Source organism: Berghia stephanieae, chromosome 3, assembly GCF_034508935.2.
Source record: "Berghia stephanieae isolate SIO BIC M18660-M18661 chromosome 3, UCSD_Bste_1.3, whole genome shotgun sequence".
In the NCBI taxonomy this organism is placed as follows: domain Eukaryota; kingdom Metazoa; phylum Mollusca; class Gastropoda; order Nudibranchia; family Aeolidiidae; genus Berghia; species Berghia stephanieae.
In genome coordinates, this window is record NC_088362.1 from 97,252,372 (window position 1) to 97,279,871 (window position 27,500).

At 36.8% G+C, this 27,500-nt stretch overlaps 1 protein-coding gene across 1 annotated transcript in view; it reads right to left on the reverse strand.

The window, feature by feature from the left end:
- The window catches only part of LOC144966925 (alkaline phosphatase-like), a 117,264-nt gene that overhangs the window by 65,639 nt on the left and 24,125 nt on the right, over positions 1-27,500 (reverse strand). The window contains exons 3-4 of the mRNA XM_078903624.1: positions 20,727-20,947; positions 20,042-20,222 (exon numbers count right to left, since the gene is read on the reverse strand). Of these exons, the coding sequence (XP_078759750.1) occupies positions 20,042-20,222; positions 20,727-20,947 (402 nt within the window). The remainder of the gene's footprint in view (positions 1-20,041; positions 20,223-20,726; positions 20,948-27,500) is intronic.

Consider the following 27,500-nt stretch of genomic DNA (forward strand, 5'->3'; position numbering starts at 1 on the left):
TAACTTTTCTTTAAGTTTTTTTGTGGGCCCTTGGCCAACAAAAAAAATCAATTCAAAAAAAATTATTTACAACAATAAAATTAATTATATCAATAAAGAATAGAATGCAAGAAGGCAAAAAAATTAATAATAATAAATAATAATAATAATAATAATAAAAAATAAATAAAAATAAAAATAATAACAGTAGCGGCTTAAGTAACAATTAATATAGAAAAAAAAGAATAATAACTTTAAGTCATAACAATGATTTCTTTGTCATTGAGGGAGTGAGAAAAACACCGCTGGCAAACAAAAGCCGACATCAATCAAACGCCCCAAGGGTTGAGCATCGGCTTCTTTAAATTCCTTAAAGATTTCCCCCCCAACGCCTGAACGATGCGATGCCAGACAACTTAATCCGATTATATTTTGGGGGAAATGAAATATACATGTATATGCCGGAAATATTTCAAAAACAAACACACTTTTCAATAGAAAATATTTGAGCTTGCCTTTTTTAATTGATACAGGTAAGTTAGGAAAATAAATGCTAGTAAAAACGATCAGAAAGTTCGTGAACACTGCTTCTCAACTAAAAAATGTTTTCAAAATCTAAAACATCATTTTGTGAGCTGAATTTTAATGACCCTCAGTTGTCATTAAAAGGGAAAACCCCCAAAGAATTTTAGAATAAAGAAAAATATTGAAACCGGAAGCAAAAGGGTTTGTAGCACAGAGGCTATCAAAGTAAATTTTGACCGACAAATTAAAAAGAAAATGTCTTTTTTTAAAATGCTCCCAACATCATTACTTTTAGGTTGCAAGATTAAAAAAAATGTTTCTATCATTTCTGTTAATTTTCCCACGGTCGTAAAAAAAAAGCCTTAAGCATCATAGAAATACAAAGAAACATTTTAATATATAGAGGGGTTGTAAAAAAAAAAAAACCTTTTTTACCTTAAAATACAAGAAATTTAAGTCTTTTAAAGACAAAAAAAAAACCCCAATAAAAAAACATGACATTTTTATGCGGGTTTTCACTGATACACTCACACAGGGGTTTCAATTCTAAGATGTCCACCCTAAAAATTTGGATTTGTGCTTGTTATGTAAATGGTAGGTATTTTGCAGCGCACTGCCAAAAAGAAAAAAAAAAGAAAAAAACACAAATGCAGCCCCATGGAGGGGTGGAAGTTTTCTTTTAAAGGAATGGGAATTTTAAAATTTGATCCCACAAATACAAAGGAGAAGAAAGACAAAAAAATGACTCACCATTCACGTAACACGTTGGTTTTCAAGTGTAAGCTTGGGTTAAACCCTGGGTCCCAACTGGCAACGAGGTTCGTTGGTAGTTGTGGATGAGGCTCTGACGAGTTGGGGAATGAGAATTCCAAAAACAAGAGTACTCAGCTTTGGGGGACCTAAAGAGTACGTAGGGAATCGACTCGGAGCAGCAACAAAAATCGGGACCCTGTATATTTGTGGAAAAAGATGACAGATCAATCAATTTATTCATGTTACAATAAACATAAAGGCCTTGGTTTAAAAAATCCAACAAAACATTAGCGGGTTTTAATAATGCAAGTTTAATAAAAAAAGGTTGAGAAAGGCAACTATTGTCTAAGTATTTAAATATTTTCAACTGTGCTTGGTAAAATAGATCCCCCAAACCCGGGGTTTCGAAAACCTTTTTTAAACCCAAACTCTTTAAATCCTACACCAGGACCAACAACTACAAAACAATTTTTTATATCACTCGATTCTGGACATATAAACGGTTGTCATTGCAACAATATGAACTTCCAAACCTTGCAACTGCAATAATAGTTAACAAAAAAAGTTGATAAACATTACGATGCAAGAGAATTTTGGACAAAATGCGAGATCAAAAGTATAAAACCCAACAGAAGCTATTTTAATTTTTCCTGGAAACGCATCATTTTCACATTTTTGTCAAATAAAAAAACAAACGACTTCAAATGTGAATGGCTCATCAATGAATACACTTCAAAATATAAAGGGGGTTTTTAAAATAGTTTATTTTTGGCGAAGCCACTGCAAAGAAAAATTTTTTAACAACAAAAAACAGGAGATCCATGGGGTAAAACAGTGTTTTCCTTGTCCGAAAAATTTATTGCGCCCCCAACAGACTGCAGGTCTCATCTTTGTGGCAAATGTTTTTGTCCACCACAAAATTTGAGTGAAGCATTTTGAGCTGGGGCCAAAATGGGAAAACGCTATACAAATGTTTGATTTTTTTTAAAGTCATACTTTCCACAAATGAACATGGATAGGAACTTTGTTCTGATCACTTTTAGGGTCTGGTTGGGTCTTATAGAAAAAAAAAACAACAAAAAAAAAGCTGAAGACTATCATACAAGTTTTTCTCTAAACTCTTAAACAAAAATCATGCCATTTTTTTCTTAAAAAGGGTTTTTAAAAATTATTTACCTTAAAAATATTGTCCTTTGGAAAAAAAAAAAAAATTAATCCGAAACCTTCTGGTATTTTCTTTTTTAAAATTTTAAGAAGCAGAGTTGGCAAGGGAGGCGGAAATATAATTCCAAAAAACCAAACTGTCTAAAATCATTCCTATGAAGTTTTTCGTTCAAGATTCAGGGACAGTCCATAGGATAATCGCAAAAACCTTGGGGCATCGAAAATGTTGGGATTAACCGAAAAACAGTTCCGTCCACTTTAACTTTTTACCCCATTTTTTGTCAACTCAAACCATAAAAAATTCTTAGTCCACCAATACAAGGCAATTTGATTTTAAACAAAAAAACCCCCTGGCAGCCCCGTGGATTTTTCAACCAAAAAGCACTAAAAAAGCAAACCTTTTCTTATTCAATTGAAAAAAATTTAATCTTTTTCCAACAATTCAACATTTGTCAGGGGTTAAAGAGATTACCTTAAGAGAGACAATAAGCTCCACCAAACTCGTTGGGCACAATGACAGTTGTTAAACCCAAAAAAAAAGGGGTATCCTCGGGGGTCTCTTTTTTAACTGTATTTAAAAAACCGTTTTAAGATTAGACCACCCCCCCCCTTTCTAAAGGCCACCGATGACGTCACAAACCCAACTGCAGAGCCCCGCCCTCTTTCGACCTAACAAGGGGGTGACCACACGTAGCTTAAATCCTGCCACCTCGATTTTCAACCTGTCCGATTTCCCTGATGAAAAAAAACTGAATACTTTTTGATTTCTTGAATTTACCATTTTTAAAAAAAACGAATTTTGTTGAAATTTAACCAGTGACTTTTATATAGAATTTTTTTCCCATTGCTTAGGAAATATTGTGATTAACCGAAAGTTCGTTTAAAAACGATTTGCAATTACCGGAGTGGACTGAAATAGTATTCACATCAGACTCAAAAAAAAAAAAAAAAAAAGCAAAATATGGTACCAAAAAGTTTTTCATTTCCCACAAATTAATTTTACCTTTAACATCAAATCACATAAAAAAGGGTTTTCTGGATTGACAGCAACATTTTAAATTTTTAAAGCTCAAATCCTCTATCGAATTTACAAAAAAAATAGCATATTCTAAACATTAAATATGTTTTTGTGATGGCTGGATAGGGCAACTGTATGCATAAAGCAAATGCAAAAACAGGTTTAAGTTTAAATTATTTTATACTTTTAAAAAACCCATTCTATTTTCCAAAATAAAAAAACACGAAAAAGTGTTATTTGGATAAAAGTTTTAAAACTAAAAAAGTAGTAGTGGTAGTAGTAGATAGTAAGTAGTAGTAGAGTTTAAAGACAGATTTACTACAAGGGAATCACGTCTACAGAATTTCCCGAATTATTTGATCCACTTAAATGACTGATGAAAGTGAAAATAAAACAATGGGTGGTTGTGATTGTGAGCTACCCTTTTGAAAATCTTAAACAACAGTGATGTAATAAGAAGGCCAAAATTACCATTTAAAATTTATCTCGGGTCTCTTCAATAAAACCCCCGCATCAATTTACCCCACGATGCCATAGACGTCTTTTTTGGGAACTCGCAAGTGACGAAAAAATACTTGCGGCTATAGAGGGCGTCCGGGCCACCCCCCCGCAAGTCATTGTCAGGGTTATCAGATAATCTTTGGTTTTTTTAAAAAAAATAGAAACACAGCGGTTCTTTAAAAAGACTCTTTTGAGACAAGATAAATGTGGGTATTGCACTTTAAAATCTCTTCAGACAAGAAGGGGTCAACTTGACTCGACCAAACATTTCGAAGATCGATATGGAACAGCAACGCCTGGAATGGGGGATTTAAATGCGGCATCTGACGATTCTACTGTTTGACGAAGATGCCCCAATTTTTCACGACGTCGGATGGCTTCAACGGGCCCCTCAGGCATAAACATGCTACTAATAATGGGTTTGATAAAAGCGTTTGACTAAAATTAAAGCTGATAAACTATAACCACCTCCTACTACTGACTTGCGGATTTGGGGAGTGCCGAGGCCTCTTTATGCGCGAAATGAAAACTACGTTTTACGAAAAAAGAGTTACTATGTTGCTTGTTCTGTCACCAAGATAAGAATCCGGGCCAAGATTCGATAAATCTGTTTCTAAAAATAATTTAATTCGTATACTTGTTTTATCCTCAGTTTATCAACTTTCACACAATTTTATATTAGGTTTTCATTACTATAAAAACCAAAAAAATGCTCTAGAATTTTAGAGAAAATTTCGGAAAGATATATTGCCTCACTATTTAAATATATCGTAAAACACTGGTACCCCTATTTACTTTTTTCAGGCGGTCCCTTATTGACCACGGAAAAATTTAGGCAAAACTCTTTTCGTGGGTTTAACAAAAACTTTAAAACTGATTTACAATTATTATCCTTGACGGGTTTTTGGGTTTACAACTTTAAACAAAAAATAGAAAAATGAATGTGCTAAGGCAAAAACAATGGGGGGGCCGGGGGTTTTGGGCTCCCTATTGGTAAAGTACTGTAAAAATGAACTAATAGGGGTACCAAAAGTCTCCCTATCCGGTATTAAACTAAATAATATAAAATATATATATATAAAATATATATATATTATATATATATGTATAATATTATATATATATAAAATTTTAAAGTAAAAGCCCCCAATTTTCATTTCAATAAAAAAGATAATCTCCCTTTTATTTTCCTTGCTCTACAACTTCGCAGTCAAACCCTAGTTTCCCCTTTTTGTATTGCAACAGATGCTTAAAAAAGGGAAAAAAGGGCCTCATATTAAAAGGGAATTTGACCAAAATTGAGTATTGACAGCGTAAATTTCTTAAGGCAAAGCATATTTTTCTAAAAGGGGCTTTCAACCTTTAAATCATATCAGCGCCGGTAAAAAAAATGAGCATTGGAAGTAATAGCATTCCAGCGTACAATTCAAAAGACTTGGGAAAAATAAAAAAGAAAAAAGGGGGAAAGGTACAAATAGGGGAAATATGTAATTCCAGAGCACAATCAATGTGCAAGTTTGACGCACCTAAAGTCTCATCCTGAACAAGCACAGGCCCCCCTAAGAGGAACACACTAAAAGTTTACAAATCAATGTAACACAAAAATAAAACAAAGCCAAAGAGGGTGATTTTCAAAACAAAAAAATATACTCCCAAAACCCTAAATTTAATTTGACTGTCTCCCTCCCCGCTAGGTATCCCCAAGGCCCGGACAAAACCAAGAACTCATTCCCGGTCAAAAAAACAAAAGAAAGTTGGGAAAAAATATAGGGGGATAGAAGACAAAGGGTAGCCCCCCTGCCCTTATGGGAGCCCCTGGTCTTAGTGTAAGGATTTAATTCCCCCAATACTAACTATTTTGAAGTTTGTGCGCTTTTAAAAAAGAAAAAAAAGCGGAAAGAAAAGTTAAGGGGTCTTTCCTCCCCAATCGGTTAATCTATGAATGGGGTGTGTGTGTGTGTGCGTGTGTGTGTGTTGGAAGAGATAAAAGGAGAGAGAGAGCGAGAGAGAGGGAGAGAGAGAAGGAGAGAGAGGAGGAGAGAGGAGAGGGAGAGAGAGAGAGAGAGGGAGAAGAGAGAGAGAGAGAGAGAGAAGAGAGAGTGGGGGTGAAGGGGGGGGGGGGGGGGGAATTAGAATATTTTTTAAAAAAATTTGTGTACAGCTCTCACATTTTTATGACGGATGTAAATATCCACTACCCACCCCGATAAGTCTTTGCCACTGTTTTTGATGGCTGTAATTTTCCCCGGTGCGTGGGTTGGGTTGTGTTTTTGATGAAGCTACGTCGTCCACCACCAAGAATACCTGGAAAATAAATAGTGTACATTAATTAAAGGTGGATTTTATGTTTTTCAAAATCGACAAATCCATTCTTCGATAACCCCCTTAAATGGTTCCAGTCTATAGATTGAATGAAGTTGACGTCACTCGGGTTTTTTATTGTTCTTTCCCATCCGCGTTCTGAGTAATTCTACTTAACTGTAAAAACCGCCTATAAAGTTCAGGGTTTACACAGGTTTTTGTTGGCCCCGTTTACTTCCGGAGGGCAATGTTGTGAGCTTCTTACCAACCAAAAACTATCTATAGAAAAACAAAATATGAATTAGGCTGGCACCCGCGGCGATGATCTTTGGGTATCACATTTGTTTTGGGCCCGGAAGTTCGATCCAGGGTTGAAACGCTCTAAGCGACGTATAGTCGAGTCCCTTTAAAACTTTTTCCTCACATTCCCCCACCGTACTGGGTGAAAAAGAGTACCTGTTCTTAACAGCGTTGTCCTCCCCAAAAAAAAAAAGTAATTTCGCTTAAAAAGGCGTCATGTCCGTCTTACACGTTGATTTTTTGCTTTTGGCAAAAACTCCCTTTTAACCCCCCTTATCAACTATGGGAAAATCCCTTTCTTACGATCAACCAACTTTTTCTTATTCAAATTTTTTTGTACATAAAAAAAATTTAAAAAAAATGAACATTTTGAAAAGAAAAAAAGTATCGCAAAAACTTTACTTTATTGTTTGAGGAAAAAAAATCTATTTTGTGTTGATTGGTGAGAAATAGGGGGAAAAATCTTGAAAATGGCGGGAAGGAGAGGTTTTTAAACATTTGCGCTATAAAAATGGACACGTCTTTTTCCATTCTGTCGTTTTTAAAAAATTTTCAATAACTTTTCGACAGAGACAATGCTGTTAATGCCCAGGTCCCTTATTTTATTTTCTGGGCGTGGTGAAAATAAACAAGTTGAGGGGGCCCTTTTTAGGACTAAATTTTTGATCCGTTACAGTTGTAGGACCAAAACCCGGGAAAAAGCAGACCCCAAGGCTAATGTTAGACCATCGCCCCAAAAATCATTTTAAACGATTGTAAATTTGAAAAGGGTTCAAAAGGGCAAAAAAAATAAAAAATTCTTGAGTCCCGAGATGATTAAAAAATGAAAAGCGTGCATGAATTTTTATTTTCCCTTTCACACCTTTTCGAATCGTATTTTGCCTCTGAGCCTTGTTTCGAATTTTTTTCATTTGAATATTTTTTTGAGACGACAGAATACCAAATTTGGATGACACCTACATTTTCCCCATTTATTTGGTATAAAAAAATGATAACGGATACATTTATATGCGTGATTTCACATTGTGTAACGAGCATACCATTTGGGGGTTTTTTCACCTTTTGTAAATAGGTCGTCTCCTTTAACCACTTGAAATTGAAAAAGTCTAGTAGGTCACGACCGTAATATTGATTTTTGAGGTTTAAAAAAACCAATTTTGATTTTTTTTTTTTCTCCTTTTTTTTGGGGTCGACTTTTAAATTTCTTTTCCAAAAGAGCCAATTTGTGCTAACCCCTACCGGAACTGACTCCGACGATCCGGCCGCCGACCTCTGCGTCTTCCCGGGTTAAGACTCCGGCACTGACAAAAAAACAAAAAAAGAGAAGAGCCGCTGACCCCCCGTATCAACACCTAAAAAAAAACGACAGAGGACCCGGTCTTGGTATGGTATATATAAAAATATATATATATATATATATATTTATATTTAATTATAAAATTATAAAAAAAAAAATCAAAAAAGGTCATAGGTACCAAAAAATACTTAAGACGTTCATACATAAAAAAACCTTAAAAGAAACCCGGGTTTTAAACTAAAAAATTTCCCAACAAAATAAGTCTTTAAAATTTTTTTTTCAAAGTAGCTTCCTATTACATTTTTTTAAGGGAAAATTTGAAAAGAGTTCCATTATAAATAATGGAAACTCTTTTCTAATTTCCTTTAAAAAAATGTAAAAGAAAGCACTTTTGAAAAAAAAAATTAAGACTTTTTTTTAAAATTTTTAAAAAGATTAAAAAACCCGGGTTTCCCTTTTTAAGGGTTATTTTCTTTTTAATGAACGTTTAGTAATTTTTGTGTCCTATGACCCTTTTTTTGTAGCTTTGACTTTGTATTAAAAAAGGGGTTTTAGCTGTTTGTATAAAATTTGGCGCGAAAAAATGTCAAAATTATATTATTTTTATTATTATTATTTTATTATTATTTTTATTATTTTTATTATTATTTTTATTATCATCATCATTTTTTTATTTTCATTATCATTATTTTTATTTTCATTTTCATTTTTATTTTTATTAAATCATTGTCATTATTATTATTATTATAATTATTATTATTATTTTATTATTATTATTATTATTTTTTATTATTATTATATTATCATCATCATTGTTTTCATTATCATTATTATTTATTATTATTATATTATTATTATTATTATTATTATTATTATTAATTTTATTATTTATTTATCATCATTGTCATTTTTATTATTATTATTTTTATTATTATTATTATTATTATTATTAATTATCATTATCATTATCATTATCTTTATCATTATTATTATTATTATTACTATTTTTAAATTATTATTATTATTATTATTATTATTATTATTTTTTAATTATTATTATTACTATTATATATTATTATTATTAACTATTATTATATTATTATTATTATATATTATTATATTTTTAATTATTATTATTATTATTTATTATTATTATAAATATATATATATAGAGCTCCCTATTGGAAAAAAATTTTTTAATCCGTCGTTTTTAGGATATAAAAATTATAATCGAAGTAGTTAACTTAAAACTCTTTCAATTAACTCTCGCAGGATTAAATAACACTCAAAGTCAAATAAAATAATATTATAGTCTGACATCAATTTTTCATTTTGAATAATTTTAAATGACTTAGAGAGGCTAAATAAAGTCCTTGGATTGGACCCAAAATTTTCGTATATATATAAAATATATAATAATATATATATAATATATATATATATATATATATATATAATATATATATTTATATATAAAATTATTCTTTTACCTTAATGGTCACGTGACTCCTATTGCCATGCCTGACAAGCTGACGACATGGCTAATTTTATAAATTATTATTTTTATGAGTGCCGGGTTATTAAATCATCATACATTGCCTTCAGCTTTTAGCCTATCCAATAATATTTCAAAAAAACTATTCGAATAAACAATTCACCGGTTTTTTATTTTCGACCAGAATTATTTTTTTTTAAAAAGTAACGTTAGGTCTCTCGTCCTTGAACGATACGGTGAAGCGACGAACCGTAGCGACTTTAAGTAGGCTACTTGCCAAACAGCCCACATAATCGGCCCCGATCCACAGCTGCTGAGATACATTTTGTTTTATGATTGAAAAAAAAAATACATGCATTGTCGTCATGTTCGCGATGTAATACTCTTCAATAGCGAAACTTAACTTCACCTCGTAATGCCCGCATGGTAATTAGTAACTGGCCTCTTAAAATTTTCGGAACAATGGGGGGACGCCCCATATGAATATTTCTCCGGCGAGCATGAAAGCGTATCCAGAGGAAAATCATAAATTTGATCATGTTTTGACTTTTAAACTTATGGTCACAAGACATATGAAAAGTTCTAGCTAGCATGAAGGATAAAAAGTAATGATTTTCTTTGTTAGAACCAAGATGGCCGCCGTTGCCGGGGGGGCGTGACATTCGAAATACTGAATCCAGTTCCTTCCTTCATCGTTGGGTCAAGATGATATGTGATAAATACCGTGGCCATTGTTAATTTATAGCCTGACACTGACCAAAAAAATGACGTCAAAATGCCAGTCTTTGGCCACAAAAGAAAACAAATCGTGAGTTGTATTGAATAGTTCAACCAAAGGGACCACTTGTTCCACGAGCACTAACTAACGACAACTCACTAGGCGGTGCAAAAACTAAATAAAGACGTCAAAATGCCAGTCTTTTTGGTTTTCAGTGTCAGGCTAGAATGCGCTTGACCAAGGAGTTCAACAACATTGCCATCCGAAGTATAACGGACCAACACACAAACTCTGGGGTAACCATGAACTTTTATAGTCTGGTTAATAACAGTTTAGTGAGAACAACTCACAAACGCGGATGGCAAAAACAATAACAAAGGCCTGAGTGACGTCAAACTGCTACTATCTATAACATAACGATGGCTACGTGCATACTCACACACTGCTGTGTTGCTTGGCGTGTCAAGTGCTGTTTGACGCGTTTTTCTTTGTAAGTACACAACGAACATTAAAGCCCTTTTAGTTGACAGGAAATAAAAAGTCAAGGATGTGGAACGTGCGAAATGACAGGGAATATTCTGATTTGGTTTAAAATTAGTTTCGCCCGAACCAGCATTATGTAATAATATAATCTGATTTTTTAAAAGAACTGATCATACCATCACTGTATTATCAATTTGACGAATTATCTTCGTGATTTTAGCAACAATAAAAATGCTCGTCAAAGCCCCTGAATTTGAAAATGTCAATCCTCTCATTATTTTTTGTTTGTTTGTTTTTTGCTTTAGGTCTCTTCCAACACAATTGAGGTTATATGAGAGACCGCTGAAACAAAAAAAAAAGCAATCTAAAAAAAAATAGTACAAATGTAAATCAAAAAACATAACCTTAAGATATAAGCTAAATTATAAAATAACCAAGAACAAACAGGCAGAAGATTTACAGAAAAAAAATATCCCGTCAAAAATACAATCACAAACCAAAGAAGCAGGATAGGCTAGTAAAGAGAAAAAAACGACCATCACTATCGGATCGAAACCATGCGAACAACATAGGTAATGATTCAAGGGATGCCCCACCCCAACCCCACCCGCCTACTAAAGTTCTTTTATCTAAAAAAAGATAAAAATAATACAAAGGTCGTGAAAGGCGCTTATTAATTATATTTATTAAAATTGATCGTTATTAGCGCAATATCCAAATAAATGTGCTCAAACGCTTTCAAGGGGGCCCCTTTTTCAACAACAACTTTTTTAACTTTGGAGGACAGGACTTTGATTCCCCTGTTAGGCCGATTTTCCCATTTTTCGGACAAAGACAACTCTGTTAAGGCCAGGTACTCATTTAACCCGAGTACGTAAAGAGAAGGGTGAGTAAAGACCTTTTTCCAAGGACTCAACTATCGCTGAGCGCGAAGGCTCGAACCCAGGACCTTCCTATCCGGAAAGCGAGTGCCCAACCACTAAACCACATAGCCAACCATGAAATACCATATTCATTTATTTAATGGTAAATTTTAAAATTCAATTGACTGTCGAAAAGAGACAGGAATGGCAACACCCGGGAGCTGCGTACGGCTTAGGAGGACAGGACAGAATGGCAAACTTTGGGCTCTAATTGGCCCCCCCAAAGGGGGGCGGCCCCAGTAAGTAAGTAAGTAATATTTAAATGGTTCTCGTCGTTTTATGGCACTTGCAACACTTTCGGTAATTTTAACCCAAGGATTTTTATGTTGGGGCTGTTCTCAGCGGAACCAAACCTTTGGCCTTTTCGGTCCATGTCAAGTGTTTTTACCACTAGACATAAAACCCAAAACACTTAAACACCGGATATTAATGGAAATTCCCAAATTCAACTGGTCTTATTTACAGTCTGAAGCCCAAATTGTTTTTGGGTCATTGTTCTAAAGGAAATACCCCAAACCAACGCAAAAATTGTCCATTACAACAATTTTTTGTATTTTCGGGCCATAAATTCTTTTAGGTTTTAAACCTGGAAAATGGTGCACGTTACTTCCACAGTAAATTCCAAAAAAATTTCTTCTTTAACCCTTTCCTTCCACCCATTGGAAAATCGTCACATTCGTTACGATCCACCCACACTGAAACAATCTGATTTCCTTTGTACATCACCCCAATTTTCAAAGAAAAATGTTTTTATTATAGATAAAATACGTGACACTTTGTTGAGAGTCAAATTATCCCAGAATGTACTTGTGGTATTTTTTGTTTGATAAACAATTCTTTTTTTTTGTTGAGTAGGTTTGAAAATTTTGGGGAAAATTCCCGAAAATGGCTGGAAGGGAAATTTTTTAAAACATCAACTTGCGGAAAGCTTTCTCTAATATCATATTCAGGCCAAAAATCTCTCTATAGAAAATCAAAAATTGATGTCCAGGTTTTAAAAGGTAGATTTAAAATTTAAAAAAGGCCGTTCGGTTTACACCTCATTGTATTAAAATGATAATGAAGATGATAAAGTGGAATCACTGATGCGTTACTGTGAGTCCGATACCAATACAGGGGAAAAAGGGGTAGTGTTGGGAACCAAAAGGTCAAAAGGTACATGTTATCAAGGCCCAGCAAAGATGATCAAACGAGACAAAACCATCAAATGATGAAGATGTGATGAATGATGAGAAAGCGGTGTTTTCTGCTGAATGATGATGGGTGATGGTGAATGCGCGTTGCTTTTTGCCCGCTTGGCTGAAGAAGAAAAGATGAAGATGAAGATGATGGTGATGGGATGTTGAAAATTAAGAGGGTGATGACGAAGGCCCTGATGATTTACGAAGAAAGACGATATGTGAAAGATGATGGTAAACACCAACAAATTCAAAACCCCACTAAAATTGAATATTCTTAAAATTTCTTCAATCAGCTGACCAGTACGGGCCTTAACCCCGTCACAACCAACAGCAACCTTTTCTGATGTCCGGTCACCTTCCCCCGTATCTGAACAAACGGTTTAAAAAAATAATAAACAAAATTAAAATAAAAGCATGGCCAAAAGGGATGTTTGGGTCAAACAAAGACCAAGATAATGTCATTTTCCTCGAAAAACTACGAAACCAAAAAAAAGCCCAAGGCGTGAAAAAGATACCACCTTATTAAGATCCAAAGAGAGCGAGCGAGAAGAGAGAAGGAGAGAGAGAGAGAAGAGAGAAAAGAGAGGAGAAGAGGGGAGAGAGAGGGGGGAAAGGGGAAACCCATCTCAAGCGCATAATGGACGTTTGACCCCTGTTTTTGAGCTAAATAAGTCCAGGAACCCTTTAAGCAGGCCCCTTTACTTTTGGGCAGAGCTGTATATACAATGGAAACGGTTTGGACAATTCAATCCCTCGAGGGGCGGGCCTCGCCTCCTCGAAAACTGGGGGAAAGTTGGTCCCGGCATTTCCCCCAGCGAGGGACATTGGGTGGCAACCAATCGGAATCGGTCGAAAACCTGCCTAAGGGACCCTTTTATTTAGGGCACCTTCCAACGTTTACCCGTTGTGGCAAGAGAAAAAAACCGCAGAGCATCAGTTTTAACGGTGCGTTGTCACGAAGCTTCCGGGCGGGTTCGCGACCGTCCAATTGCGGTGTGGGTTTGCTCCTGGATAGTAGCAAAAACGAGAAGTGAGAAAACCATTTGAGGTTGCTGCCTTGCGATTGCCATATCTGACATTTTATAAAGAGCAAAAACCACTCTTCTCATCGTCCCCTTTTTTCCCACCCTGGTCAGGGTATAGATGGGAAGCGCTTGGCCAAGGAGTTCACAACATTGCCATCCGGAAGTTTAACGGACCAACACACAAACTCGGGTAACCATGAATTTTTAAATAATTTGGTTAAAAAGTTTAGGAAACAACTCACAAACGCGGGAGGGCCCAAAAAAAAATAACAAAGGCCTGATTTGACCTCATCTGCATACAATCCATATGCCACAACAAACAGTTTATCCTTCTCTATCCTGAGCTAACTTTTTTTTTTTTTATCTAATTCCATGTTTTAAACCCTGCTTGTATATCGCCAACCCCAATATCCCACTAAAAAATAAAAAACATTTTTTTTAAGGACGGTAATCGAACTGGGCCCCCCAAAGCAATACCCACCTTCGCCTGCTGAAGTCAAACCCCCTCTGCCCTGAGCTTTATATGGTGCAATTTTCTACCAAATTAGTGTTTAAAAAGCGCATTAAGGCCCAAACACTTTTTTTCAGTGATGAAATCAAACCCGGAAAACAAGTTGATTACGTCATTTTTTCGCTCGGCGCTTGAAGATCTCTGGAACTGAGCATTTTATAGCGAATACCACTAATTGCCCAGGGGTTAAGAGGAAAAACCCTTTTTTTTTTGGCATGAGGGGAAAACAATCAAAACTAAGTTGAAAAGGCTCATTCGCTTGGCTGAAGTCGGACGCTTGCGATCTCACAATTTAGATTGGGCAATACCACAATAACAAAACAGGAAGTAAGTTGAAAAGGCCAGAAGACATAGAGAATAAAAATTTTTGGCGAGGGGGCTCAAACCAAACGTTACTGAAGAAAAGACAACTTCAACTGGCATTGAGAAGACGTGAGGTGCGGCTATGTGGTCAGTGGAGAACCGCTTTCGGATAGGATGGTCCTGGTTCAGTCCAAGCTGAGTCCTTGAAAAAAACTTTACTCCAATTCCCCCACCGCAATCATTGTAAAAAGTACTTGGCCGTTCAAAGCGTTGTCTTTGTCCAAAAATTGTAATTTCCCTAATAGGCTTAAGTCCCCGTCCACATGTTAAATGTTGCTGTTGACCAGGGACCCGTTGTAAAGCGCGTTGAGCCCATTTGGTGGATATTGCTCCATATATAAAAAAAAAGTCTCAAAAGCTCAAACTATGCGTTACGCATCCACCATTAATTTGTACCCAAACATGAGGTCTATCCCGAGTCCCTCTCCCGAAATTTCTTGGGTCATGGGTCAAGACACCAAACTCGAGCACTTTAGAGGTTTAAAATATTTCTTGGCAGTAATGGAAATCAACTTAGGGACAATCCAAACGGAAAACGCTTTCCCCGGTCTGCTAGCAAGACGCTCTGCAATTTTAGCATTTATATATGGGAATAACCCTAAATGTCTCAAACGCTTTAAGGGGGTTAAACATTAAAAAAATTTTTTTGCAGTGATGGAAACTCGGAACTCTGGACCAAGTTGACACCCGGCACCCTTCGCCTTGCTGCAAGATAGTAAGTACGGCGCAAGTTGGTGTAAAAATCCATCTACACTTACCTGAAAGGCAATTGGCCCAAAGGGTGCGGGCCCGGTGGGGCGGGGTTATACGAATGTGGTCACGATGCCCACTCCTTTACCTGGGGAGGGAAAAAATGAAGATGATAAATTACGATGAGCCCAAAAGGGGAGATTTTTTCTGACCTCCCGTCCCCCCCAGCAGTGAATTGGGGTAGGGTAGGAAAGTTAACCTGTCGAAAGTATTTTGCGAAGGACTAGTTTCCTATCCACAGGAACAACCAATTGCTATTGTCCCGTTTCACCCTAAAAACCCCGGGGTAAACTCCGGCGTATGGGCTACAAGCTCTGAGGGACTACCCCCCTTCCCCCCCCCCCCCCCCCCCCCCCCCCGGGGAAAGAATAAAATATTATAAAAATAGTTCAAAGAAAGACGTCACTCAGGTCTTTGTTATGGTTTTTTTTCCAAACCGCTTTTTTTGAGTGGTCTCACCCAACCGGGATTCAACAGACTATAAACGATCAAGGTTACACACAGTTTTGTTGTTTTGGGCCCGTTATACTTCCGGATGGCAATGTTGTGAAAATTCTTGGCCCAATTGCCCCACAAAGGTAAAGAATGAAAATAAAATATTTAAATTTCATAAATTTTTATAATATTTTCCTTTATTTCGCTTTAATTGGCATCCTTTCATAAAACCTAATCCCCTTTTGAGGTTGGGGGAAAGAAACGTTTGTCAATTCAAAAGGGAATGAATTAGCGGAAGAGGGGCTCCCTTGATTGGGACGTAACCTAAACTGTGACGGGCGAGAGACGCATGCACAACCAACATGAAAGTTCTCCTCTAATAACTTTTCCGCCGGTGACGTCACAAAACTAGGTGACCCTCCAATCAAGGGACGTACTCTTCCCCCTATTTCATTCCCTATGGGGAAAAAAAGTGTCCGACCCTTTTTATATCCTGTGGGATTAATATCATTACAATTCCCTCTTTAATTTATCTTTAATCAAGGCAAATGAGCGTGACCAATACATTTAGACTCCTTTATGAATCATGGAAGCATAAAACTATGTATTTTTATTAATCTGTTTTTTTGTTGTTTTTTTTTTTTGTTTTGTTTTTAAGGGTTTTACGGCGCTTGCAACACATTTAGGTTATATCAGCGCCAGTAAAAAGGAAGAAAATGGGGATATCGAAAGTTCTAGATTACAAATTAAAGCACCCAAGAGAGAGAAAGACAAAGGGGAATTGGGAACAAAAGGATCAATGTAAATTCCAAGAGCTATACCATCAATGTACTTAGTCTGATATCACCTATAAGTCTCACCCAGACACAAGCACAAGATCCCACAAAAGAGGAATACACTCAAATGCTTACATTCACTATACATTAAAAAAACAAATAATAATACATAACAGAGAGATGATTACAAGGAAAAAAAAATATCATCTCCCAAAACAATAACTATGTTGGCATTTTCCCGTTTCCCTCCCAGCCAAGGTCGGGACAAAACCAAGGCAAATCTCCTACCAAGACAAAGACAGAAAGCATGTTGGAAAACAGATATAAGGGGATAGAAAGACACGGTATGTAACCTCCCTGCCCACTGTGGAGGTAGGGAACCCCACCCAGTTTTATAAATTCTAATCAATGCCGCCACCGTTAATAATAATAATAATAATAATAAATAATAAAATAATATAATAAAATAAATAATAATCATAATCAATAATCTAATAATAATGATAATGATAAATTTAATAATAATAATAAACATAAAATAATACTAATAAAAAATAAGAATAATAAAAAAATAATAATAATTAATAAAACTAATAAAAATAATAATAAATAATAAAACAATAAGAATATGAAAACATAAATAAAAATAATAATCATCATAAAATAATTGATAATATAAATTTAATAAAAATAATAATAATAATAAAATAATAAAATAATAATAATACATAATAAAATAATTAATATAATAATAAAATAATAATAATAATCATAATAATACTTTACTACTTAGAAACTAAGTGCCGATAATAAATTGAGCATGTACTATATACAAATATATATAAATAATATATAATATAATATATAATATATATAAAATATATATAATATATAAATCCCACCTTTTAAACAAATCTATATCAAATAGATACATGACAAATGACTGTGCAATTCTTAATTTGCTCTTATTTCGATTCTTTTTCTGTCGTTTCTTTCTTCTTTATCAAAGTGCACTTTCGTCCTACCAGCGAGGTTCGCCCAATGTATGATACCTATTCTGGTCAAAAAGATTAACACATTTTTTAACAATTTATAATTCTTAGGAGTGTTTACTTTACGACCCTTCCCATAATGTATGCAAATCTTTGTCAGCCCGAAACAAGAAGTGCCAAACCCTGTTCTTTTATAAACAAATACAAATCTCTCTCTCTCTCTCTTCTCTCCTCATCTCTACACTCTCTCTCTCTCTTCTCTCACTCTCCTCTCTCTCTTCTTGTCCTCTCTCTCTCTCCCTCTCTCTCTTTTCCTCTCTCCTTCTCTCTCAAAATTTTACTTTGTTACTTAATCTAAAGATTTTTAAAAAACCCCACATGAATGAATGAATAAATGAATGGATGGGATGAATGAATGAATAAATAAAACTCCATAGGCATAACTAGTTTTAAACAGTGAATTGGCGAAGACGCGTTCTATGTTTGATCAATGCAACACCAATTATATATAATATATATATAAATAATTAATATAATTATAATATATATATATATATATATATATTTAGAGTGATTTTAAAATGAATATTTAATCGTCCAAATATTTTCAAAAGGCCATTAAAAAATAACAGCTGAAAAGCTTACATTTGAAAAAAAAAGTTTCATATCTTAAACCCTGAAATTGTCATTGATATAAACATTTAACGATTTGAGAATTCTTAATTTTTAATGTACCCCGCTTTTGAACAAAATTATAATAAGAAAACAAACCAATATGAATCAAAGACACGACATATAACATGTAACAGTGTCGGGTTGTGTTGTATTGTGTGTTGTGTGTTTGTTGTGTGGGTGGGGGGTGGGGGGGGGGGAGGGGGGGGTCTCTCTTTCTGAAGTTAAGAAGTATCTGAATTAATTTGTCGACAAAAGCAAGTAAAAATTTGGTGGCCAACTGAAAACAAAGATACAAGGGTAACTGCAAAGTCTTGACTCAGCTCTTGTAAGTTCAAAATTTATAATAGATACAAAATTGACAAAGGTATCTAGACAAAGCTAGTTTATGTCTTTTCGGTTCTCATTTCAAATTTGTGCATAGTCACCGTTCCTAATCCACATAGAACCACTAACGATGCACCAATTATTGCATCTCGTCGGAGAGATTAACACGACAAACTTCGACACCATCTCCGTTTCTACGACGTCAGGAAAATTTATTCTTTCATTGTGATTTTTCTCGGTATCCAATGAGAACAAATCTTTCTGTACCCCCAGGATTCTCAACGATATTATAAACCATCTCTTCCCTGTGAAATTCCAAACTTTGTGAAATGTCTAATTGTTTTATCCGGCGATTAAAACTCGATTAAGTTCGTAATTTTTTGTTGTTGATTTTCTGCGGTTGATGAACTTTGTGGACGGGCACTCCGAGCCTACTCAATGTTGGTGGAGACATCATCAGTTCTAGTAAAGAACTTAACCAACCTTTGAACTGTTTTAATACCAACTCTCGAGTCACCATAAACACGTTTCAGCCGTTTATGAATGTTTACGGGTGCACATCTCTCTTTGCAGTCAGGATCTCAGACCGTGGCCTTCGTAAAGTTATGGCCTGACACTGACCAAAAAATGTCGTCAAAAAATCAGTCTTTGGCCACAAAAGAGAACAAATCGTGAGTTGTATTCAATAGTCCAACCAATGGGACCACTTGTTTCCACCAGCACTACTAACGACAACTCACTAGGCGGTGCAAAAACAAAATAATGACGCCAAAATGCCACCAGTCTTTTTGGGTTTCAGTGTCAGGCTATAACTTAACGCTGGCTATGGCCAGACACAGCACGCTGTTTATTGCATAATTTTTTGGTGTGATTTCTTCAACTGACATGTTTGTGTAGGGTTCTTTCAAATAAGATAAGTTAAAATCAACAAATAGCTGCTAAACAAAATTTGGTGACCTTATAGTTGAGAGTAAATTACGCACATTTTGATGCATAGTTTATACTGGTGTGTTCAATATAATCGGAGATATTCAATAGCATCAAGACTTTTCAGCCCAGCCTAGTATTATGGCATTGTACGTGGAGTTGTCTTGGACAGCAATGAGATCGAGATAGCTGGAGTAAATTCCAGTTTCTGTTAAGTCTTAAACCGACAGGGAAAGTATCGGACAAACTTTTATGTATGTCGCACGGTTATAGTAAAGTACTCACCCCTAAATGTGCGGCTATGTGGTCTTGTGGTATGTCACTCGCTTTCGGATCAGAAGGTCCTGGGTTCGAGTTTCGCTCGACGCATAGTTGAGTCCTTGGAAAAGGCTCTTTACTCACATTCTCTCATCGTACTCAGGTGTAAAATGAGTACCTTGCCGTTAACAGCGTTGACTTTGTCCGAAAAATTGTAATATCGCCTAACAGGCATCATGTCCCGTCCTACATGTTAAATGTTGCTATTGACCAGGGACCCCTTGTAAAGCGCTTTGAGCACGTTTAGTGGATATTGCGCTATATAAAAGCTCAATTATTATTATTATTATTATTTAAAGTGTCCTACCTGCAGCCATTCCATAGTCCACGATAGTTTTCACTTTGGTTTTGATATTCATCTTGGTGCAGTCTTTACCATAGGGCACTCTGTTATCAACGCCGAGGACTCCATAATTGGATTTGACCCCACTAAACATGGCAGTTGCCGTGCCAGCGCTATCCGGAACTTGTTTATCAGCGTTGTAAGTCTGTGGAATAAATTATAGTGTGTGACGTGTACAAGTCACTTTGATTTGGCAGAGGTAACAAGAGCTTTATCGGTCTCTTTGTAAAGTATTATTATTATTATTATTATTATTATTATTATTATTATTATTATTATTATTATTATTATTATTATTATCATTATTATTATTATTATTATTATTATTATTATTATTATTATTATTATTATTATTATTATAGTATTATTATTATTTTGTTGTTTATTTTTTAATTATTATTATTGAGCTGACAAATGACCAACACCACCGCCACCACCACCATCATCATCATCGTCATCGTCGTCATCATCATCATCATCATCATCATTTACCATCATCATCATCATCATCATCATCATCATCATCATCATCATCATCATCATCATCATTATAATCATCATCATCACTATTATCATCATCATCATCATCATCATCATCATCATCATCATCATCATCATCATCATCATTTACCATCATCATCATCATTACCTTAGACAAACCAACACTGGGAAACTTTTCAAAAAACAGTTTGTACTCCTCCCCAGTCTTCCCTTCTTTCTGTCCTTGGTAGATCCTGGCTGCCGTCACCGTGGACAAACCCATTCCGTCTCCTATGACAATGACGATATTTCTGGCTATCTTCCGATTTGGGCGGAGAGCTTTGGCTCGAAAAAGCTCCCCTCTGGCAGCACACCGGTATTCCTCCGGATCTGGTCAAATATTTATTTTAAAAATCTGGTAAAGATTGATTTTTGAGAGGAGATTCCAAAACATAAACAAAGCCCAACTTTGAATATCACTACTATTTTAATTACTCCCCCCCCCCCCATATTACAAGAGCTGTAACCTAACAATAATTGCCTATTTGGACAATAAAGGATATTATTATTATTATTATTGTTATGGACTTATACATAGAGTTACTCTAGGAAAGAGTTGCTCCCCTTAGTTATTAGCTAATTGATTTTAGTTACAGCTTAATTAGTTATTATTCATTAAGTCCATTGTTAAAATATTATTTGTGCTTAACAAATATCAGAGTGGCATGCCCTAGAGAAGGATGCACTCTTTGTTCCTTACTTTTCATAGTTGAGTTACTTATACTATTTTTCCTTCTTAAAATGTTGTTGCGATATATTTGTATATACTCTAACTTATACACAGTAATAAACTGTTCTCTCACATATCACTTAACGCTTCTGAGTTGAGTGATTCCACAATATATTAATCTGGAGGCCCGTCAAAAATACAACATTGGCGACGAGGATTTTTCACCTTTATCCTGCGCATCAGCTTATTGGAGCGTTTTGTGACGTCAGTCGAAAAGCCAGCACACCACGGACGGAAACCTGCCAGCCGAGAAAACCGGAGCAAGTGCCTTTTCTGCCTGCAGTGTCGTCAGCACGTGGTAAGACGCCTTCTTCGTGGACAGCCGCCCATCACGTGGTAAGAAGCCTTCCCGCCTTTTTTTTTCCCGCCACAGCTCGTGGGCGCTGAGGTCAACTGCCTACGTCACGAAACAAAACAAAACGGTACGTCGTCTTCATACAACCAAGCAGTCGGACGCTTGGGTGAGTAATTATAGTTATATTTCGTCAATAATTTACTACCCTTCGCTCGCGTCCTATCTTCGTACCTTTATTGTACATTATATACAAGATATGAAGTGAATAGAAAAGTGCCAGAAGACAATAGAGAATAAAAATTTTTTCGCGGCGGTGGTGGGGTTTGAACCTGCGACCTTATTGGTACGACAACTCCGCCTGGCAGGTGAGAGCGTGGCTCTACCGTGTGAGCTATCCACGAACACAAAAATATTCGTTTCAAACTCAAAGTCATTACTAGATCCCTCTCTCACCCACTTCTTGAGATCGCCGATTCGTTCGTACACCACCATCGCGAATAATTTTGACCAGCAGTTAAGCTTAATAGCCAATATTCTCAACACAAACATATAACATAGAAACGATTGAGACATTGAGTATGCTCCGGTGTATGGGGTGAATTTTAATTCAGAAAAGTGAGTGGAGCAGGCACTTATGTTGGTAACAACAAGATATGAAGTGAATAGAAAAGTGCCAGAAGACAATAGAGAATAAAAATTGTTTGTACCAATAAGGTCGCAGGTTCAAACCCCACCACCGCCGCGAAAAAATTTTTATTCTCTATTGTCTTCTGGCACTTTTCTATTCACTTCATATCTTGTTGTTACCAACATAAGTGCCTGCTCCACTCACTTTTCTGAATTAAAATTCACCCCATACACCGGAGCATACTCAATGTCTCAATCGTTTCTATGTTATATGTTTGTGTTGAGAATATTGGCTATTAAGCTTAACTGCTGGTCAAAATTATTCGCGATGGTGGTGTACGAACGAATCGGCGATCTCAAGAAGTGGGTGAGAGAGGGATCTAGTAATGACTTTGAGTTTGAAACGAATATTTTTGTGTTCGTGGATAGCTCACACGGTAGAGCCACGCTCTCACCTGCCAGGCGGAGTTGTCGTACCAATAAGGTCGCAGGTTCAAACCCCACCACCGCCGCGAAAAAATTTTTATTCTCTATTGTCTTCTGGCACTTTTCTATTCACTTCATATCTTGTTGTTACCAACATAAGTGCCTGCTCCACTCACTTTTCTGAATGTACATTATATAGTCGTGTCAGCAGTACTGTCATCATATCAAATAAAGAGCTCATAACCATATTACAACAACAGATTGAACAGCAAAATGAGCAAATGAAGCAAGTCGTTGAACGACAAGAAAAGCAGATGGAAATGTTCATGAAACTAATGACCGGTAGCAATACATTTTTACCAAAACCTCCAGCTATTCCGAGCTTTGTCGCATTCGACCCTGCCTTAGAGATATGGAGCGACTACTGGCATCGTTTTAATACGTTTTTAACTGCTCACTCCGTACCTGATGAGAAGAAAGCAGACGTTCAACCAATCGCCGGTTGTTTACAAAATACTGACTAACATGGCGAGTCAAGAAACACCAGCTAAGGCGATAACTGCCCTCAGTCTTCCAGATATCGAAAAATATATGATGGAGCAGTACCACCCTCGACTATTTGTTGTCAGAGAACGTTATAAATTTTGGACGAGCCTCCAGAGGAAACCAGGCGAAACTATTCAGGAATTGGCAGCTAGAATTCGCCAGAGCGCTGTCACATGCGATTTCCCATCCATTGAAAACCCCTTGGATGAAGCTATGCGTACCTGTTTCATGTGTGCAGTTAACAACACAGCTGTTCTTGAAGCGCTATTCAAGCACAAGGAGGACGAGCTTTCGTTTAACAAAGCCATCGAGGTCGCCACGGAGATAGAAGATGCCTCAAAAGTGGCTAACGAGACTGCATTATCTGTTCAACCCGAGGTCCATAAAATTAAGCCTCAAAGAAAACAGATTCCGATAATTCAGCAAGGCAGGCAAAACAAACAGCATATCAAACGTTCGAATGAAAGACAGACAGAGCCGACAACGGATTTTGATAATAAAAATCAAACCTGCTCGAGATGCGAGGGGCGCCACAACAGACAAAACTGCAAATTCAAAACAGCCGTTTGTCGCTTCTGCCAGAAAACTGGACACATCGAAAGAGCCTGAAGACGTAAAAAGAGAATGTCGAGTTCGCCTAACGTCAACACGATTCGTCGCATGTCACGGGTAAGTGCCGACCCAGTCTTCGACAGAGAGGAAGATGGAGAAGATGACAACCCTGTGTTTACAATCTCTACAGTTGGAAAACAGCTAAGAGCTACTGACCCCGGAGTCATCGCTAGAGAATCCGCTAAAGATGACACCATATCCGTTGTCATGAGAAATACGACTCGTAAATGGTCCAAATCAGATTCCAAAACGGACAATCTTAAACCATTCTTCAAGATAAAGGACACGCTGTCAACGTCTCATGAATGTTTATTCTACGGATCAAGAATCGTTATTCCTAAGAGTTTGCAACGAGACGTCCTCAATATCCTTCACAACGGTCATTTCGGCATGCAACGCATGAAACAATTAGCGCGAACGATCGTATATTGGCTAGGTATTGATTCTGACATCGTCAATACGTGTCGTGGATGTGTTACGTGTGCAGAACATCAAAACAACCCACCAAAGGAGCCAAACCATCCATGGATAACGCCAGACTCACCGTGGAGTCGAATGCACATCGATCACGCCGTGAATTTTATGGGTAATAACTGGTTAGTAATGGTCGACGCCTACTCAAATTACCCATGCATTCACGCAACCAGTTCGACGTCAACGAAAGCAACAACTAGCCTTCTGGAAGAGGACTTCGCTCACTTCGGCTATCCTCACGCTATCGTGTCGGACAACGCAGCATGCTTCACTTCTGACGAATTTCAGACATGGTGTAGGGAGAGGGGAATCAAACATCTCACTGGAGCTCCCTATCATCCCGCTACAAACGGTGCAGCAGAACGACTTGTGGGAAGTTTTAAAAAGGCTTTGAGAAAATCGTCTTTTCCTCCAAGACAAGCCTTGCAACAATTTCTTATGCAATATCGTCGCACACCTTTAGCTTCTGGTTCGTCACCTAGTGAATTGCTTCATGGACGTCAAATTCGCACATTGATCGACACACTCCGCCCATTGTCCACCTCAAATTCCAAACCACGTGTAACAAAAACGCGTTATAAAGTTGGGACACACATTTATTCCTTACGTTTTGGTAATCGAAATGACAGAGAGGCGAAATGGATTCCCGCAACTGTCACCAAAGTGTTGGGACCACGTCATGTCATGGTAACTCTCCAGAGAGACGGAACAACGTGGAAGCGTCATATTGAACAAATAAGACCACGTTACAACCTTCCTCGCCAAAACGTATCTGCTTCAGCAAATGATACCATAGAGGACGATTTCTTCATTACTAATCCTATCGGTGATTATTGTGAGCGTAGCGGGTGGTTGGATGGGAGCATCACCCTTGAATCATATACCTATGATGTTCGCATGGGTGTACGATCCGATAGTGATGTCGTTTCTTCTTCTCGTTACTATCCTATCCTGTTTCTTTGGTTTGTGATTGTATTTTTGACAGGGGATTTTTTTTTTTTTTTTTTCTGTAAACCTTCTGCCTGTTTGTTCTTGGTTATTTATAGTTTAGCTTATGATATCTTTAGGTTATGATTTTGATTTACATTTGTACTATTTTTGTTAGATTGCTTGTTTTTTTGTTTCAGCGGTCTCTCATATAACCTCAATTGTGTTGGAAGAGACCTAAAGCAACAAACCATTGTGAGCGTTCATCATCGAATGCAGCTACCCCCGGAGCAGAATCGAATCGTGAATCGGATCGTGTCCAACTGAGAAGATCGTGTCGTACCAGAAAATTCCCCAATCGATTTTAGCCTTCGAACCTTCGAAACCTACTTCTCAGGCAAAACAGGGAGGTGTTATAGACTTATACATAGAGTTACTCTAGGAAAGAGTTGCTCCCCTTCGTTATTAGCTAATTGATTTTAGTTACAGCATAATTAATTATTATTCATTAAGTCCATTGTTTAAAATATCATTTGTGCTTACAAATATCAGAGTGGCATGCCCTAGAGAAGGATGCACTCTTTGTTCCTTACTTTTCATAGTTGAGTTACTTATACTATTTTTCCTTCTTAAAATGTTGTTGCGATATATTTGTATATACTCTAACTTATACACAGTAATAAACTGTTCTCTCACATATCACTAAACGCTTCTGAGTTGAGTGATTCCACAATATATTAATCTGGAGGCCCGTCAAAAATACAACAATTATTATTATTATTATTATTATTATTATTATTATTATTATTATTATTATTATTGTTAATACTGTGTTTTTAAAACAACGACAGAGTAGATATTATATTGTTACGGGTATGCATGATGATGTGAATTCATCGCGGTTGTTTAATGTGTGGGATTACGCTCAAAGACAATTTTGATGCTTCTCTACCGAATCCCCTTTTTCTTGTCTCCCCCCCCCCCCCCCTCTCTCTCTCTCTCTCGCTCTCTGTGCAACCACCTCCTAGGCGTCTTAGAATTCTGGAATGGATTTGTGCGCTATTTTATCATTAACAAGAATAGAAAGAAAAAGATGGAGGAGGAGGAGGAGGAGGAGAGGGGGAGGAGGAGGGGGAGGAGTGGGGGAGGAGCAAAAAGAAGAAGAGGAGGAGGAGTAGGAAGAGGGGGAGGAAGAGGGGGAGAAGGGGGAGACCCGAGGAGGAAGAGGGGGAGGAGGGGGAGGAGGGGGAGGTGGGGGAGGAGGAGGGGGAGGAGGGGGAGGGGAGGAGGAGGGGGAGGAGGTGGAGGAGTAGGAGGAGGAGGAGACGGAGGTGGAGACGGAGGAGGAGGAGGGGGAAGAGGAGGAGTAGGAGGAGGAGGAGGGGGAGGAGGAGGAGGAGGAAGAGGACAGGAGGAGGAGGAGGAAGAGGACAGGAGGAGGAGGAGGAAGAAGAAGGAAGAAGAAGAAGAAGGAAGAAGAAGAAGAAGAAGAAGGAAAAAGGAAGAAGAAAGAAGAAAGAAGAAAGAAGAAGGAAGAAGAAAGAAGAAAGAAGAAAGAAGAAAGAAGAAGAAAGAAGAAAGAAGGAAGAAGGAAGAAGGAAGAAGGAAGAAGGACGAAGGACGAAGGACGAAGGACGAAGGACGAAGGACGAAGGACGAAGGACGAAGGACGAAGGAAGAAGGAAGAAGGAAGAAGGAAGAAGGAAGAAGGAAGAAGAAAGAAGAAAGAAGAAAGAAGAAGAAAGAAAGAAGAAGGAAGAAGGAAGAAGGAAGAAGAAGGAAGAAGGAAGAAGGAAGAAGGAAGAAGGAAGAAGGAAGAAGGAAGAAGGAAGAAGAAAGAAGAAAGAAGAAAGAAGGAAGAAGGAGGAAGAAGGAAGAAGGAAGAAAGAAGGAAGAAGGAGGAAGAAGGAAGAAGGAGGAAGAAGGAAGAAGGAGGAAGAAGAAGAAGAAGAAGAAGAAGAAGAAGAAAGAAGAAGAAAGAAGAAGAAAGAAGAAGAAAGAAGAAAGAAGAAGAAGAAAGAAGAAGAAAGAAGAAGAAAGAAGAAGAAAGAAGAAGAAAGAAGAAGAAAGAAGAAGAAAGAAGAAGAAAAGAAGAAGAAAGAAGAAGAAAAGAAGAAGAAGAAGAAGAAGAAGAAAGAAGAAGAAGAGAAGAAGAAAGAAGAAAGAGAAGAAGAAAGAAGAGAAGAAGAAAGAAGGAAGAAAGAAGAAGAAGGAAGAAGAAGAAGAAGAAGAAGAAGAGAGGAGGA